This window comes from Coregonus lavaretus, assembly GCF_964263955.1.
Source record: "Coregonus lavaretus genome assembly, chromosome: 9".
In the NCBI taxonomy this organism is placed as follows: Eukaryota; Metazoa; Chordata; class Actinopteri; order Salmoniformes; family Salmonidae; genus Coregonus; species Coregonus lavaretus.
Window position 1 is genome coordinate 2,443,701 of NC_139996.1, and position 16,670 is coordinate 2,460,370.

Here is a 16,670-nt window from a genome sequence, read left to right on the forward strand (position 1 = left end):
AACAGACTCCAACCTCTCCACAATGGCCAAGACCAGAGAGCTGTGTAAGGACATCAGGGATAAAATTGTAGACCTGCACAAGGCTGGGATGGGCTACAGGACAATAGGCAAGCAGCTTGGTGAGAAGGCAACAACTGTTGGCACAATTATTAGAAAATGGAAGAAGTTCAAGATGACGGTCAATCACCCTCGGTCTGGGGCTCCATGCAAGATCTCACCTCGTGGGGCATCAATGATCATGAGGAAGGTGAGGGATCAGCCCAGAACTACACGGCAGGACCTGGTCAATGACCTGAAGAGAGCTGGGACCACAGTCTCAAAGAAAACCATTAGTAACACACTACGCCGTCATGGATTAAAATCCTGCAGCGCACGCAAGGTCCCCCTGCTCAAGCCAGCGCATGTCCAGGCCCGTCTGAAGTTTGCCAATGACCATCTGGATGATCCAGAGGAGGAATGGGAGAAGGTCATGTGGTCTGATGAGACAAAATTAGAGCTTTTTTGGTCTAAACTCCACTCGCCGTGTTTGGAGGAAGAAGAAGGATGAGTCCAACCCCAAGAACACCATCCTAACCGTGAAGCATGGAGGTGGAAACATCATTCTTTGGGGATGCTTTTCTGCAAAGGGGACAGGACGACTGCACCGTATTGAGGGGAGGATGGATGGGGCCATGTATCGCGAGATCTTGGCCAACAACCTCCTTCCCTCAGTAAGAGCATTGAAGATGGGTCGTGGCTGGGTCTTCCAGCATGACAACGACCCGAAACACACAGCCAGGGCAACTAAGGAGTGGCTCCGTAAGAAGCATCTCAAGGTCTTGGAGTGGCCTAGCCAGTCTCCAGACCTGAACCCAATAGAAAATCTTTGGAGGGAGCTGAAAGTCCGTTTTGCCCAGCGACAGCCCCGAAACCTGAAGGATCTGGAGAAGGTCTGTATGGAGGAGTGGGCCAAAATCCCTGCTGCAGTGTGTGCAAACCTGGTCAAGACCTACAGGAAACGTATGATCTCTGTAATTGCAAGACCATAAGCAAATAGGTAAACTGGGATAGTATATATATTTTCTGTTGTATTTCTGACTTTATGTTTTTTTTTTTACCCCATATGTAACTCTGTGTTGTTTTTATTGCACTACTTTGCTTTATCTTGGCCAGGTCGCAGTTGTAAATGAGAACCTGTTCTCAACTGGCTTACCTGGTTAAATAAAGGTGAAATAAAAAAATAAATAAAAAAATAATACTAAAGAGTTAATCAGGGTGATCTTTCCACAAATTGACAGGCACCCACCTTTCCATGGTAGCAAGATCTTATCTATTTTTGCTAACTTTCTATTATAATTTATTGAAGTGAGATCATTTATTTCCTTTGGGATATGTATTCCGAGTATATCCACATCACCATCAGACCATTTTATTGGTAAACTACATGGTAATGTATAGGAAATATATTTTTTACGCGCCAAGCGCTTTAGCACTCGGCGGTCCCGTTCTGTGAGCTTGTGTGGCCTTAGCCTTTGTTACTCCTAGACGTTTCCACTTCACAATAACAGCACATACAGTTGACCCGCTCACCTCTAGCAGGACAGAAATTTGGCGAACTGACTTGTTGGAAAGGTGGCATCCTATGACGGTGCCACGTTGAAAGTCACTAAGCTCTTCAGTAAGGCCATTCTACTGCCAATATTTGTCTATGGAGACTGCATGGCTGTGTGCTCGATTTTATACACCTGTCAGCAACGGGTGAGGCTGAAATAGCCGAATCCACTAATTTGAAGGGGTGTCCACATACTTTTGTATATATAGCGTATATGGAGCCCTCCGCATGGTTTAAAAATTTGGGAGGCGCACGGCATCGCCGTAGAGAGCTCGATTTGGCCTCTGCAAGCCTCCGGAAGCTCCGCAATTGTGTCATACCCTCCATATTGAGCATCCAGATCACAAATTACCGGATCAAGCATTCATTGGCTTTTATCGTAGCCGATTTATGGTCAATCCGGCCTCTGAAGTGGCTGTGTAGCATTTACAGCGATACGGCCTCCGTAGAAGTCAGAACATTCATACTTCTTGAATGGTCTGCCTCGTGGAGCTGTCATCCTCTACCAATAAACTGGTCTGCCTCGTGGAGCTGTCATCCTCTACCAATAAACTGGTCTGCCTCGTGGAGCTGTCATCCTCTACCAATAAACTGGTCTGCCTGGTGGAGCTGTCATCCTCTACCAATAAACTGGTCTGCCTCGTGGAGCTGTCATCCTCTACCAATAAACTGGTCTGCCTGGTGGAGCTGTCATCCTCTACCAATAAACTGGTCTGCCTGGTGGAGCTGTCATCCTCTACCAATAAACTGGTCTGCCTCGTGGAGCTGTCATCCTCTACCAATAAACTGGTCTGCCTCGTGGAGCTGTCATCCTCTACCAATAAACTGGTCTGCCTCGTGGAGCTGTCATCCTCTACCAATAAACTGGTCTGCCTCGTGGAGCTGTCATCCTCTACCAATAAACTGGTCTGCCTGGTGGAGCTGTCATCCTTTACCAATAAACTGGTCTGCCTCGTGGAGCTGTCATCCTCTACCAATAAACTGGTCTGCCTCGTGGAGCTGTCATCCTCTACCAATAAACTGGTCTGCCTCGTGGAGCTGTCATCCTCTACCAATAAACTGGTCTGCCTGGTGGAGCTGTCATCCTCTACCAATAAACTGGTCTGCCTCGTGGAGCTGTCATCCTCTACCAATAAACTGGTCTGCCTCGTGGAGCTGTCATCCTCTACCAATAAACTGGTCTGCCTCGTGGAGCTGTCATCCTCTACCAATAAACTGGTCTGCCTGGTGGAGCTGTCATCCTCTACCAATAAACTGGTCTGCCTCGTGGAGCTGTCATCCTCTACCAATAAACTGGTCTGCCTGGTGGAGCTGTCATCCTCTACCAATAAACTGGTCTGCCTCGTGGAGCTGTCATCCTCTACCAATAAACTGGTCTGCCTGGTGGAGCTGTCATCCTCTACCAATAAACTGGTCTGCCTCGTGGAGCTGTCATCCTCTACCAATAAACTGGTCTGCCTCGTGGAGCTGTCATCCTCTACCAATAAACTGGTCTGCCTGGTGGAGCTGTCATCCTCTACCAATAAACTGGTCTGCCTCGTGGAGCTGTCATCCTCTACCAATAAACTGGTCTGCCTCGTGGAGCTGTCATCCTCTACCAATAAACTGGTCTGCCTGGTGGAGCTGTCATCCTCTACCAATAAACTGGTCTGCCTGGTGGAGCTGCCATCCTCTACCAATAAACTGGTCTGCCTCGTGGAGCTGTCATCCTCTACCAATAAACTGGTCTGCCTCGTGGAGCTGTCATCCTCTACCAATAAACTGGTCTGCCTCGAGGAGCTGTCATCCTCTACCAATAAACTGGTCTGCCTGGTGGAGCTGTCATCCTCTACCAATAAACTGGTCTGCCTGGTGGAGCTGTCATCCTCCACCAATAAACTTGTCTGCCTGGTGGAGCTGTCATCCTCTACCAATAAACTGGTCTGCCTCGTGGAGCTGTCATCCTCTACCAATAAACTGGTCTGCCTGGTGGAGCTGTCATCCCCTACCAATAAACTGGTCTGCCTGGTGGAGCTGTCATCCTCTACCAATAAACTGGTCTGCCTGGTGGAGCTGTCATCCTCTACCAATAAACTGGTCTGCCTCGTGGAGCTGTCATCCTCTTCCAATAAACTGTAGCCAGCTAATTGCGAGCAACTGGCTAAAAGACAAGGCCTTACCTCTTCTGAGATGTTGGGAGTCCGTTTCCCGGTGCTTGACACAGCTCAGCCAAGATAGCGTGAAGTCAAAAGACTGCAACGTTTTCCCACCTGCATCTCCACTTCAACCCTTCAGTTTTTTTTTTGTGCTTTACAAACTTGTCCTGCAACTGCCTCCACTTCTTGTGGTAAGCTTCTCCCCTTCTATAGAGGCGGTAAAGAGATCACCACCGATTTCTGTATGCTAGCTACGCTACCGGTTTATACGAACAGGAGTTAGCATTTAGCAGCCACTTCTTCTAAACCTGAAAAGGGACAACTTCTAAATGTTACGCAGTGAAAACAGCCAAATATATCCAAATAGGACTTTAACAACCACATTGTGAGTTATCTCTCAGTAAGCCACGCCCCCAGTGGACAGAGCTAGGCATGTTGGACTGGGACACGTTTTAATACGATGTAAAAGCTGGGGGTAGAGACTAGTGAGACTAAGACCATAGTACATAGACCGTGGTCCTCTGTAGCTCAGCTGGTTAGAGCACGGCGCTTGTAACGCCAAGGTAGTGGGTTCGATCCCCGGGACCACCATACACAAAAAAATTATGCACGCATGACTGTAAGTCGCTTTGGATAAAAGCGTCTGCTAAATGGCATATTATTATGTTATTATTACACCACATACACTGGAGGTAGAGACTAGTGAGACCAATCTGGAAGGATCCAACGAAGTCAATAGCTTTAACATCACATGTATGTAAGATTATGGAACGTATGATCACGGAGAGGCTAACTTACTTCCTGGAAAGCAGAGGGCTAGTAACGCCACATCAGAGTGGGTTCAGGAAGGGTAGGGGAACTATGGATCCAGTGCTCTGCTTAGATGCAGAGGTCAGGAAGGGGAGGGGAACTATGGATCCAGTGCTCTGCTTAGAAGCAGAGGTCAGGAAGGGTAGGGGAACTATGGATCCAGTGCTCTGCTTAGAAACAGAGGTCAGGAAGGGTAGGGGAACTATGGATCCAGTGCTCTGCTTAGAAGCAGAGGTCAGGAAGGGTATGGGAACTATGGATCCAGTGCTCTGCTTAGAAGCAGAGTACAGGAAGACTCAGGTGAACAAGGGGACTGTTGTAGCTGTCTTTTTTGATGTGGAGAAGGCGTATGATATGATGTGGAAGGAGGGGCTGTTAATCAAGCTAGATATTATGGGGGTAGGAGGAAGAATGTACAACTGGATAAAGGATTTCCTGTTTGGAAGGTCTATCCAGGTGAGGGTGGGGAAGTCTTTATCAGGCAGCTACTTGGTGGATAATGGTACACCGCAGGGGAGCGTGATAATAATGATAATAACATGCCATTTCGCAGACGCTTTTATCCAAAGCAACTTACAGTCATGTGCGCATACATTTTTACGTATGAGTGGTCCCGGGGATCGAACCCACTACCCTGGCGTTACAAGCACCATGCTCTACCAATTGAGTCTCAATCACGATCAATGATGTTTACTCTCAGCTACAGCCGGATATAGGGAGGTGGTTATTTGCAGATGATGGTGCCTTATGGAAGAGGGGAAGAAATGTGCCATACATAGTCAGGAAGGTACAGGAAGCAATTGATGAGGTAGAGCGGTGGGCATTAATGTGGGGATTCAGGTTCTCTGTAGAGAAAACTCAAACAGTGTTCTTTACCAGGAGGAAGGTGGGAGATGAGGTATGCTTGAGGTTATATGGGAGAAACTTGGAGAGGGTGGGGGCCTTCAGGTTCCTTGGGGTATACTTTGACACTAGACTGACCTGGGCAGAACACATTGAGAGAGTGGTGGGAAAGTGTAAGAAGGTGCTAAATGTGATGCGCTGTCTGACGGGGAAGGAGTGGGGGGGCGTTCCTCATTGAGGACCATGTATGTTCCATTGATCCGATCTGTAATAGACTATGTAAGTATAGCATATGATTCGGCAGCCCGGACCTCACTGGAAAGGCTAGATGTCATACAGGGGCAAGGACTCAGAATATGTAGTGGGGCGTTTCGGACGTCCCCAGTGGCTGCATTACAGGTGGAGATGGGGCATATGCCATTGCAGATTAGGAGACAGCAGCTGGCAATGAATTATTGGGTCAACCTACAGGAACATGGGGTGTCTCATCCTGCAAAAGGGGTTTTACAGGCATGCTGGGAACATGAGCGAAGACAGAACACAAGCTTTGGGTGGGTGGTAATACCCAGGCGAGGGAGATGGGACTATATGGAAGGGAGTTTAGTCCAACGGTAGCTATTCCTGTAAATCCACCACGGCTACTCCCGCCTCCAGTAGTTGATCTAGAAGTGTTGGAGAGACTACAGAAAGATAGGGAGGCTGTTGATCCAGCTGATTTCTTTAAGAGACGTCTGGAATCTGTGTATCAGGATTTTGTGGCCATTTACACAGATGGTTCAAAAGATCCAAGGACAGGACGTACTGGGTCAGCATTTGTAGTGCAGGAATGTGGGGTGGAAGTCAGGAAACGTATTACAGATCATCTGGCTGTATATACGGTGGAGCTGATGGCCATACTGTTGGCCTTGCAGTGGGCGGAGCTGGTGGCCATACTGTTGGCCTTGCAGTGGGCGGAGCTGATGGCCATACTGTTGGCCTTGCAGTGGGCGGAGCTGATGGCCATACTGTTGGCCTTGCAGTGGGCGGAGCTGATGGCCATACTGTTGGCCTTGCAGTGGGCGGAGCTGATGGACATACTGTTGGCCTTGCAGTGGGCGGAGCTGATGGACATACTGTTGGCCTTGCAGTGGGCGGAGCTGATGGACATACTGTTGGCCTTGCAGTGGGCGGAGCTGATGGCCATACTGTTGGCCTTGCAGTGGGCGGAGCTGATGGCCATACTGTTGGCCTTGCAGTGGGTGGAGCTGATGGCCATACTGTTGGCCTTGCAGTGGGCGGAGCTGATGGCCATACTGTTGGCCTTGCAGTGGGCGGAGCTGATGGCCATACTGTTGGCCTTGCAGTGGGCGGAGCTGATGGCCATACTGTTGGCCTTGCAGTGGGCGGAGCTGATGGCCATACTGTTGGCCTTGCAGTGAGCGGAGCTGATGGCCATACTGTTGGCCTTGCAGTGGGTGGAGCTGATGGCCATACTGTTGGCCTTGCAGTGGGCGGAGCTGATGGCCATACTGTTGGCCTTGCAGTGGGCGGAGCTGATGGCCATACTGTTGGCCTTGCAGTGGGCGGAGCTGATGGCCATACTGTTGGCCTTGCAGTGGGCGGAGCTGATGGCCATACTGTTGGCCTTGCAGTGGGCGGAGCTGATGGCCATACTGTTGGCCTTGCAGTGGGCGGAGCTGATGGCCATACTGTTGGCCTTGCAGTGGGCGGAGCTGATGGCCATACTGTTGGCCTTGCAGTGGGCGGAGCTGATGGCCATACTGTTGGCCTTGCAGTGGGCGGAGCTGATGGCCATACTGTTGGCCTTGCAGTGGGCGGAGCTGATGGCCATCCTGTTGGCCTTGCAGTGGGTGGAGCTGATGGCCATCCTGTTGGCCTTGCAGTGGGTGGAGCTGATGGCCATACTGTTGGCCTTGCAGTGGGCGGAGCTGATGGCCATACTGTTGGCCTTGCAGTGGGCGGAGCTGATGGCCATACTGTTGGCCTTGCAGTGGGTGGAGCTGATGGCCATACTGTTGGCCTTGCAGTGGGCGGAGCTGATGGCCATACTGTTGGCCTTGCAGTGGGCGGAGCTGATGGCCATACTGTTGGCCTTGCAGTGGGCGGAGCTGATGGCCATACTGTTGGCCTTGCAGTGGGCGGAGCTGATGGCCATACTGTTGGCCTTGCAGTGGGCGGAGCTGATGGCCATACTGTTGGCCTTGCAGTGGGCGGAGCTGATGGCCATACTGTTGGCCTTGCAGTGGGCGGAGCTGATGGCCATACTGTTGGCCTTGCAGTGGGCGGAGCTGATGGCCATACTGTTGGCCTTGCAGTGGGCGGAGCTGATGGCCATACTGTTGGCCTTGCAGTGGGTGGAGCTGATGGCCATCCTGTTGGCCTTGCAGTGGGTGGAGCTGATGGCCATCCTGTTGGCCTTGCAGTGGGTGGAGCTGATGGCCATACTGTTGGCCTTGCAGTGGGTGGAGCTGATGGCCATACTGTTGGCCTTGCAGTGGGTGGAGCTGATGGCCGTACTGTTGGCCTTGCAGTGGGTGGAGCTGATGGCCATACTGTTGGCCTTGCAGTGGGCGGAGCTGATGGCCATACTGTTGGCCTTGCAGTGGGTGGAGCTGATGGCCATACTGTTGGCCTTGCAGTGGGTGGAGCTGATGGCCATACTGTTGGCCTTGCAGTGGGTGGAGCTGATGGCCATACTGTTGGCCTTGCAGTGGGTGGAGCTGATGGCCGTACTGTTGGCCTTGCAGTGGGTGGAGCTGATGGCCATACTGTTGGCCTTGCAGTGGGCGGAGCTGATGGCCATACTGTTGGCCTTGCAGTGGGCGGAGCTGATGGCCATACTGTTGGCCTTGCAGTGGGCGGAGCTGATGGCCATACTGTTGGCCTTGCAGTGGGCGGAGCTGATGGCCATACTGTTGGCCTTGCAGTGGGCGGAGCTGATGGCCATACTGTTGGCCTTGCAGTGGGCGGAGCTGATGGCCATACTGTTGGCCTTGCAGTGGGCGGAGCTGATGGCCATCCTGTTGGCCTTGCAGTGGGTGGAGCTGATGGCCATCCTGTTGGCCTTGCAGTGGGTGGAGCTGATGGCCATACTGTTGGCCTTGCAGTGGGTGGAGCTGATGGCCATACTGTTGGCCTTGCAGTGGGTGGAGCTGATGGCCGTACTGTTGGCCTTGCAGTGGGTGGAGCTGATGGCCATACTGTTGGCCTTGCAGTGGGCGGAGCTGATGGCCATACTGTTGGCCTTGCAGTGGGTGGAGCTGATGGCCATACTGTTGGCCTTGCAGTGGGTGGAGCTGATGGCCATACTGTTGGCCTTGCAGTGGGTGGAGCTGATGGCCATACTGTTGGCCTTGCAGTGGGTGGAGCTGATGGCCGTACTGTTGGCCTTGCAGTGGGTGGAGCTGATGGCCATACTGTTGGCCTTGCAGTGGGCGGAGCTGATGGCCATACTGTTGGCCTTGCAGTGGGCGGAGCTGATGGCCATACTGTTGGCCTTGCAGTGGGCGGAGCTGATGGCCATACTGTTGGCCTTGCAGTGGGTGGAGCTGATGGCCATACTGTTGGCCTTGCAGTGGGCGGAGCTGATGGCCATACTGTTGGCCTTGCAGTGGGCGGAGCTGGTGGCCATACTGTTGGCCTTGCAGTGGGTGGAGCTGATGGCCATACTGTTGGCCTTGCAGTGGGCGGAGCTGATGGCCATACTGTTGGCCTTGCAGTGGGCGGAGCTGGTGGCCATACTGTTGGCCTTGCAGTGGGTGGAGCTGGTGGCCATACTGTTGGCCTTGCAGTGGGTGGAGCTGATGGCCATACTGTTGGCCTTGCAGTGGGCGGAGCTGATGGCCATACTGTTGGCCTTGCAGTGGGCGGAGCTGATGGCCATACTGTTGGCCTTGCAGTGGGTGGAGCTGATGGCCATACTGTTGGCCTTGCAGTGGGTGGAGCTGATGGCCATACTGTTGGCCTTGCAGTGGGCGGAGCTGATGGCCATACTGTTGGCCTTGCAGTGGGTGGAGCTGATGGCCATACTGTTGGCCTTGCAGTGGGTGGAGCTGATGGCCATACTGTTGGCCTTGCAGTGGGCGGAGCTGATGGACATACTGTTGGCCTTGCAGTGGGTGGAGCTGATGGCCATACTGTTGGCCTTGCAGTGGGTGGAGCTGATGGCCATACTGTTGGCCTTGCAGTGGGTGGAGCTGATGGCCATACTGTTGGCCTTGCAGTGGGTGGAGCTGATGGCCATACTGTTGGCCTTGCAGTGGGTGGAGCTGATGGCCATACTGTTGGCCTTGCAGTGGGCGGAGCTGATGGACATACTGTTGGCCTTGCAGTGGGTGGAGCTGATGGCCATACTGTTGGCCTTGCAGTGGGTGGAGCTGATGGCCATACTGTTGGCCTTGCAGTGGGTGGAGCTGATGGCCATACTGTTGGCCTTGCAGTGGGTGGAGCTGATGGCCATACTGTTGGCCTTTCAGTGGGTGGAGCTGATGGCCATACTGTTGGCCTTGCAGTGGGTGGAGCTGATGGCCATACTGTTGGCCTTGCAGTGGGTGGAGCTGATGGCCATACTGTTGGCCTTGCAGTGGGCGGAGCTGATGGCCATACTGTTGGCCTTGCAGTGGGTGGAGCTGATGGCCATACTGTTGGCCTTGCAGTGGGTGGAGGAAGTTAAGCCAGACAGAGTAGTTATTTGCTGTGATTCATGTGCGGTGTTAATGAGTCTCCAGTCCTTTAGCTCACGTAGCAGACAATACCTGCTTTATGAGGTGCTACAAACCCATGGCAGGATTAAACAGATGGGTATTCAGATAAGATTTACTTGGGTCCCAGCCCATGTGAGGGTGGAGGGGAACGAGGCGGTAGATGAACAGGTTAAACAAGCACTTAGTAGTGGGGATGTTGATGTTGTAGTTTCAATGAGCAAGGCAGAGGCAAAAAGACTGATATTACAGTGATGGTGCAGAGATGGCAGGAGCAGTGGAATAGAGATAATAAGGGAAGGCATTTATTTCAAGTACAGAGGAAAGTCAGGGAGGGGAGGATGGCAGGAAGGGACAGAAGAGAGGAGGCTATATTTACTAGATTAAGGGTGGGACATAGCCAGTTGAATAAGACACTAAGCGTGATAGGAAAGCATCCATCAGGAAAATGTGATTATTGTCAGGAAATAGAGACCGTGGAGCATGTATTGCTACAGTGTGGGCAGTATCAGAGGGAAAGAGAGAGGATGAGATTAAGTATGAGGGAGAAGGGGATACAGGAAATTAGTTTAAAGAGTATATTGAGTAGAACGTCATTAGATATAGTATCACATATTTTGTTGTCTTTTTTAAGAGAAACTGGGTTGGCAGGTAGGATTTAGTTTATCCCTGTCTATGGCCCAAACTCCAGTACGGTAGGTGGCGGTAATGCACCATAACTCCTGAGTGGCGCAGTGGTCTAAGGCGCTGCATCGCAGTGCTAACTGTGCCACTAGAGATCCTGGTTCGAATCCAGGCTCTGTCGCAGCCGGCTGCGACCGGGAGACCCATGGGGCGGCGCACAATTGGCCCAGCGTCGTCCAGGGTAGGGGAGGGAATGGCCGGCAGGGATGTAGCTTAGTTGATAGAGCATGGCGTTTGCAATGCCAGGGTTGTGGGTTCGATTCCCACGGGGGGCCAGTATATAAAAAAAAATGTATTCACTAACTGTAAGTCGCTCTGGATAAGAGCGTCTGCTAAATGACTAAAATGTAAATAACGTTGGATGCCAACCGCCGATAAATCCAACTGAAGAAGCTAGGTCGTGACAGTACAGTAGGTAGCGGTGTATGCACCTGTCAGTTGGTTGCGATTCGCCAACAAAACTTAAAGAAGAAGAAGAGTTTCGCGCGTCTGGTGGACATGAGGCGTAGGCTCCTTCTACCGACCCATGGAAAATAAGGTATATGGAGATTTGTTTTCAAACTTAATTAAACCGGCTCATATGACAGTGTTGAACAAACAAATTAAACTTTCTCATAGGCGCATGCTAATTACCTAGCTAACGGTCAGCAAATTTAGCTATTTGTCTGGGTTTAGCTAGCTAGGTGAAACACCGAAGTGACTTTTTTGTAGCAGGTTTGGAGAATTTACTCAGCAGGTTATGAAGCCTCGATCACACCTACAGTGTCTTCCGCGCAAAATGGGAAGCAGCATCATCTGGATATGTGTGCAACAAAAGTTCAACATTCACCTTCTGCTGCCATTTCTGTCAAACCGTCTACGAATACAGTTTGACGCATACGTTCAATAGAGCCAAGTCCCAAAACGCAAAAGCACTATCGGTGTGGTCGAGGCGTAAGACTAATGTTAAGGTTAATAAAAATGTTAGGGTTATAGAAAATGCTCTCATAACCTGCTACGAAAATCACTTTGTATCGAAGTGGTGTTAAAAGTGACTAGCTAACTAGCCAGCTAAGTGTTTGTTTGGATCCCAAGTGACTCTCGCTTGGCTGGATTTAGATTTCCTAGATCATGTAAAGAACAAGACTTGTTGCCATCCAGCTAAAATCAGTTTGGTGTAACTAAGAAACCACAACAATAACAGACGGTGTTGACTACTACAGCCGATCGGTGACAAAAAGGATATGTGCCAAAAGGCTCCCTATATAGTGCACTACTTTTGACCAAGAGCCCTATAGGCTTGGGTCAATAGTAGTGCACTACATAGGGAATAGGGTGCCATTTGGGATGTGCTTTAATCTGTAATCCCTACCCTGACCTCTCCATGGCTGCCTGCCTGTGTAATAGATTTAGCTAGCTCACTACTCACAAAGTTAGCTAGTTACACACCGCTTTGGCTCTTGACCAGATGCATGGGAGGACAGCAGGGAACGTGGTACATCTTATATTTAGCTCTGAAATACTACTGTAAAACTATCTGATTCATTTACACTAAGGCAGGCTCGTTTTCCAGAAGATAATGACGTTGATAGCGACTGGGGGCTTAAGCATCCTAATGTTGTACTACCTTTATATATATATATATATATATATATATTTATTTATTTAACTACTCTGTACTTCTGTTTCAGGGAGGACTAACAAGATGAGAAGACTAAAGAAATCATAATGAGAGGAACTCGATGTGAACCGTTAACAGAAGTCCATTATGAAGCTGAGAAAACCTTCTGTTTCTCACCTCAAAATGACGATCCATTCCAATCTGTTCAGTATGGCTGCCAGCAGAACTGGCATGCTGAGGAATAACACCGCCTATGTTCCTGAACACTGATACTAGGAGTTGGATAAATGTTCTCATCTGAACTGAAGGTCTGCATCTAAAAATCCACAGATTTGGGTGGAACCAAAGCGGTAGGTAGCCATCGACCGGAGGGTCGTCGAGGTGAAGGAGTTGACACGACACAGCGGCTGTGTCACTACAGGTCACATACCTGTGGTAACCAAAGAGTAAAAGCCAGACGGGCCTTTGAAGTTCATCCCTGCCGAGGGCCAGAGACGGAGAAGTAGGGGCCAGTGGAGGCTGTGATTGTGTCAAGCTCATCCCAGCTGTGTGTAGGTGTCCTGGGCTACGTAGCCTAGCCAGACCTACCCCCACCTAATCCAGAGATGCTCCAGACCAACAACTACTCGCTGGTCCTGCTGGTCCAGCTATGTCTGCTGACCTATGACCTGTTTATCAACTCCTTCAGTGAGCTGCTCAGGGCATCGCCCGTCATCCAGCTAGTGCTGTTCATGTACGTACATGATTGGTTTTGTAGCCTGTTAATGATTCAAATGTTTATTAGAATTTAATAGCTAGTTCTTTTTTTTAAATGTTCTTAAAGCTTTCCCAAAAACACAATCAGGTCTTTGTTTACAATTACTGCAATGTTCTTTAGGCCTAACCGTGATATAACCTTTGTGTCCCCCAGCATCCAGGACATAGCCACCCTGTTCAACGTGATCATCATTCTGCTGATGATGTTCAACACCTACGTGTTCCAGGTTGGCCTGGTCGCTCTGCTGCTGGTTAGGTTCAAAGCCTTACTGATGCTGTCTGCCCTCTACCTCACCCTCAGCATCTCCTTTCACTGCTGGATAGTGGTACGTACGGACACACACACACACACACACAGAGGAGCGTAGGAGTCGTAGTGACAGGATTCTAACTCTCATCAGAAATAATGCATTATGGGTACACGTGTTGTTCTAAACATTGATCTGATGTGTTCTGTAGAACCTGAGATGGCTGGAATCCAACAGTTTCACCTGGACAAACGGCCTACAAGTCCTCTTCGTCTTCCAGAGGGTTGGTAAGTTGTTGAGAAAGACCTGCACACTGCTCTTGCCAGTATCGCTTAGGTTTATTCAGCCGTACTTTTTGAGGCTTTGATAAGTGGTTTCTTATTTTCACAAGCCTACTTAGTTAACAAACATGTTTGTCAGTTTTGTGATGCGTCTTCGGCATTAACACTGGCAAATGGTTGCTTTGATTAATAATACTGATACCAGACTAAACAACATGTTGGTTTGTGATGTGTTTGAGACATTTAACCAACTGTGTTCTTCTCTGCCCACAGCTGCAGTGTTGTATTGCTACTTCTACAAACGGACGACAGAGTGTCTGGGCGACCCGCGGCTGTATGACGATTCTGTCTGGCTGAGGGATGTCTTCGCCAGAGCTCGTCAGTGAGAAGGAAGGAAGGAGAGAGAGAGAGAGAGAGAGAGAGAGAGAGAGAGAGAGAGAGAGAGAGAGAGAGAGAGAGAGAGAGAGAGAGAGAGAGAGAGAGAGAGAGAGAGAGAGAGAGAGAGAGAGAGAGAGAGAGAGAGAGAGAGAGAGAGAGAGAGAGAGAGAGAGGGTCATCACCATGTTGTAATGCTACAGACAGGAGAGAGAGAGAGAGGGTCATCACCATGTTGTAATGCTACAGACAGGAGAGAGAGAGAGGAGGGAGGGTCATCACCATGTTGTAATGCTACAGACAGGAGAGAGAGAGAGGAGGGAGGGTCATCACCATGTTGTAATGCTACAGACAGGAGAGAGAGGAGGGAGGGTCATCACCATGTTGTAATGCTACAGACAGGAGAGAGAGAGAGGAGGGAGGGTCATCACCATGTTGTAATGCTACAGACAGGAGAGAGAGGAGGGAGGGTCATCACCATGTTGTAATGCTACAGACAGGAGAGAGAGAGAGGAGGGAGGGTCATCACCATGTTGTAATGCTACAGACAGGAGAGAGAGAGAGGAGGGAGGGTCATCACCATGTTGTAATGCTACAGACAGGAGAGAGAGAGAGGAGGGAGGGTCATCACCATGTTGTAATGCTACAGACAGGAGAGAGAGAGAGAGGAGGGAGGGTCATCACCATGTTGTAATGCTACAGACAGGAGAGAGAGGAGGGAGGGTCACCACCATGTTGTAATGCTACAGACAGGAGAGAGAGAGAGAGGAGGGAGGGTCATCACCATGTTGTAATGCTACAGACAGGAGAGAGAGAGAGAGAGAGAGAGGGTCATCACCATGTTGTAATGCTACAGACAGGAGAGAGAGAGAGAGAGAGAGAGAGGGTCATCACCATGTTGTAATGCTACAGACAGGAGAGAGAGGAGGGAGGGTCATCACCATGTTGTAATGCTACAGACAGGAGAGAGAGGAGGGAGGGTCATCACCATGTTGTAATGCTACAGACAGGAGAGAGAGAGAGGAGGGAGGGTCATCACCATGTTGTAATGCTACAGACAGGAGAGAGAGAGAGGAGGGAGGGTCATCACCATGTTGTAATGCTACAGACAGGAGGGAGGGAGGGAGGGAGGGAGGGAGGGAGGGAGGGAGGGAGGGAGGGAGGGAGGGAGAGAGGGAGGTAATTGAGGGAGAAACTACACCACTAAGGTTCTATTACCAGGTGAGGTCTGCCTGACTGGGTGGGTCATGTTCATTTGGCACCAGAAGAAAACTGACTACCTGGCCTTGTCCAGTAAGAGTAACACCCATTGTTTTCCGTTTCAAAACGTTTCGCTACGGAGTGCCCTACTGAACACGACCCCGGGCTAGGGTAGAGCTAGGAGAAAGAGTGATAAACTACAATGGTTTTGAACACCAGGATGGACACATCATCAAGACACACTACACTAATATGGACTAGTGTTGTTACAAGATGCAAATGTTGACACTAAAGGGTTTTCCTCCAATGGATTTTACATAAATGCGTAATGGCAGTTATTAGTTTATATCAGTGTTTTTACTAAGATCTGATACCGTTGTGTCCCAAATAGCACCCTATTCCCTATATAGTGCACTACTGTTGACCAGAGCCCATAGGGCCCAGGTTGAGAGTAGTGCACTAACTAGGGAATATAATGCCATTTGGGAGGCATACAGTGTCTTAGAAGGTATTCACCCCTTCACTTTTCCCACATTTTGTTGTAACAGAATTAAAAATTGATTAAATTGATATTTTTTTTGTCACTGGCCTATATACAATACCCCATAATGTTAAAGTGGAATTATGTTTTGAAATTGTTTTACAAATGAAAAGCTGAAATGTCTTGAGTCTATAAGTATTCAACCCCTTTGTTAATGCAAGCCTAAATAAGTTCAGGAGTAAAGATTTGCTTAACAAGTCACATAATATATTGCATGGACTCACTCTGTGTGCAATAATAGTGTTTAACATGATTTTTGAATGACTACCTCATCTCTGTACCCCACACATACAATGATCTGTAAGGTCCCTCAGTCAAGCAGTGAATTTCAAACACAGATTCAACCACAAAGACCAGGGAGGTTTTCCAATGCCTCGCAAAGAAGGGTACATACAAATAAAAAAGCAGACATTAAATATCCCTTTGAGCATGGTGAAGTTATTAATTGCACGTTGGATGGTGTATGAATACACCCAGTCACTACAAAGACACAGGTGTCCTTCCTAACTCAGTTGCCGGAGAGGAAGGAAACCGCTCAGGGATTTCACCATGAGGCCAATGGTGAGTTTACTGGCTGTGATAGGAGAAAACTGAGGATGGATCAACAACATTGTAGTCACTCCACAATACTAACCTAAATGACAGAGGGAAAATAAGGAATCCTGTACAGAATAAAACATATTCCTACACATGCATCCTGTTTGCAACAAGGCACTAAAGTAATACTGTAAAAAAATGTGCTACACAGTTTTCTTTTTGTCCTGAATATGTTTGGGGCAAATCCAATACAACAGGCTTGTGTGCGGCTGCTCGGCCATGGAAACCCATTTCATGAAGTTCCAGACAAACAGTTATTGTGCTGAAGTTGCTTCCAGAGGCAGTTTGGAACTCGGTAGTGAGTGTTGC

At 49.6% G+C, this 16,670-nt stretch overlaps 1 protein-coding gene across 1 annotated transcript; it reads left to right on the forward strand.

Annotated features, from left to right (window-relative positions):
• Positions 1-12,968: 12,968 nt before the first annotated feature.
• LOC311134924 (transmembrane protein 138-like) lies at positions 12,969-14,034 on the forward strand (the record flags this gene model as incomplete). Its single annotated transcript, XM_084168690.1, has 4 exons — positions 12,969-13,096; positions 13,274-13,445; positions 13,579-13,654; positions 13,922-14,034. 4 exons carry the CDS (start codon positions 12,969-12,971, stop codon positions 14,032-14,034), a joined length of 489 nt encoding a protein of 162 aa, XP_084024816.1.
• Positions 14,035-16,670: the final 2,636 nt, after the last annotated feature.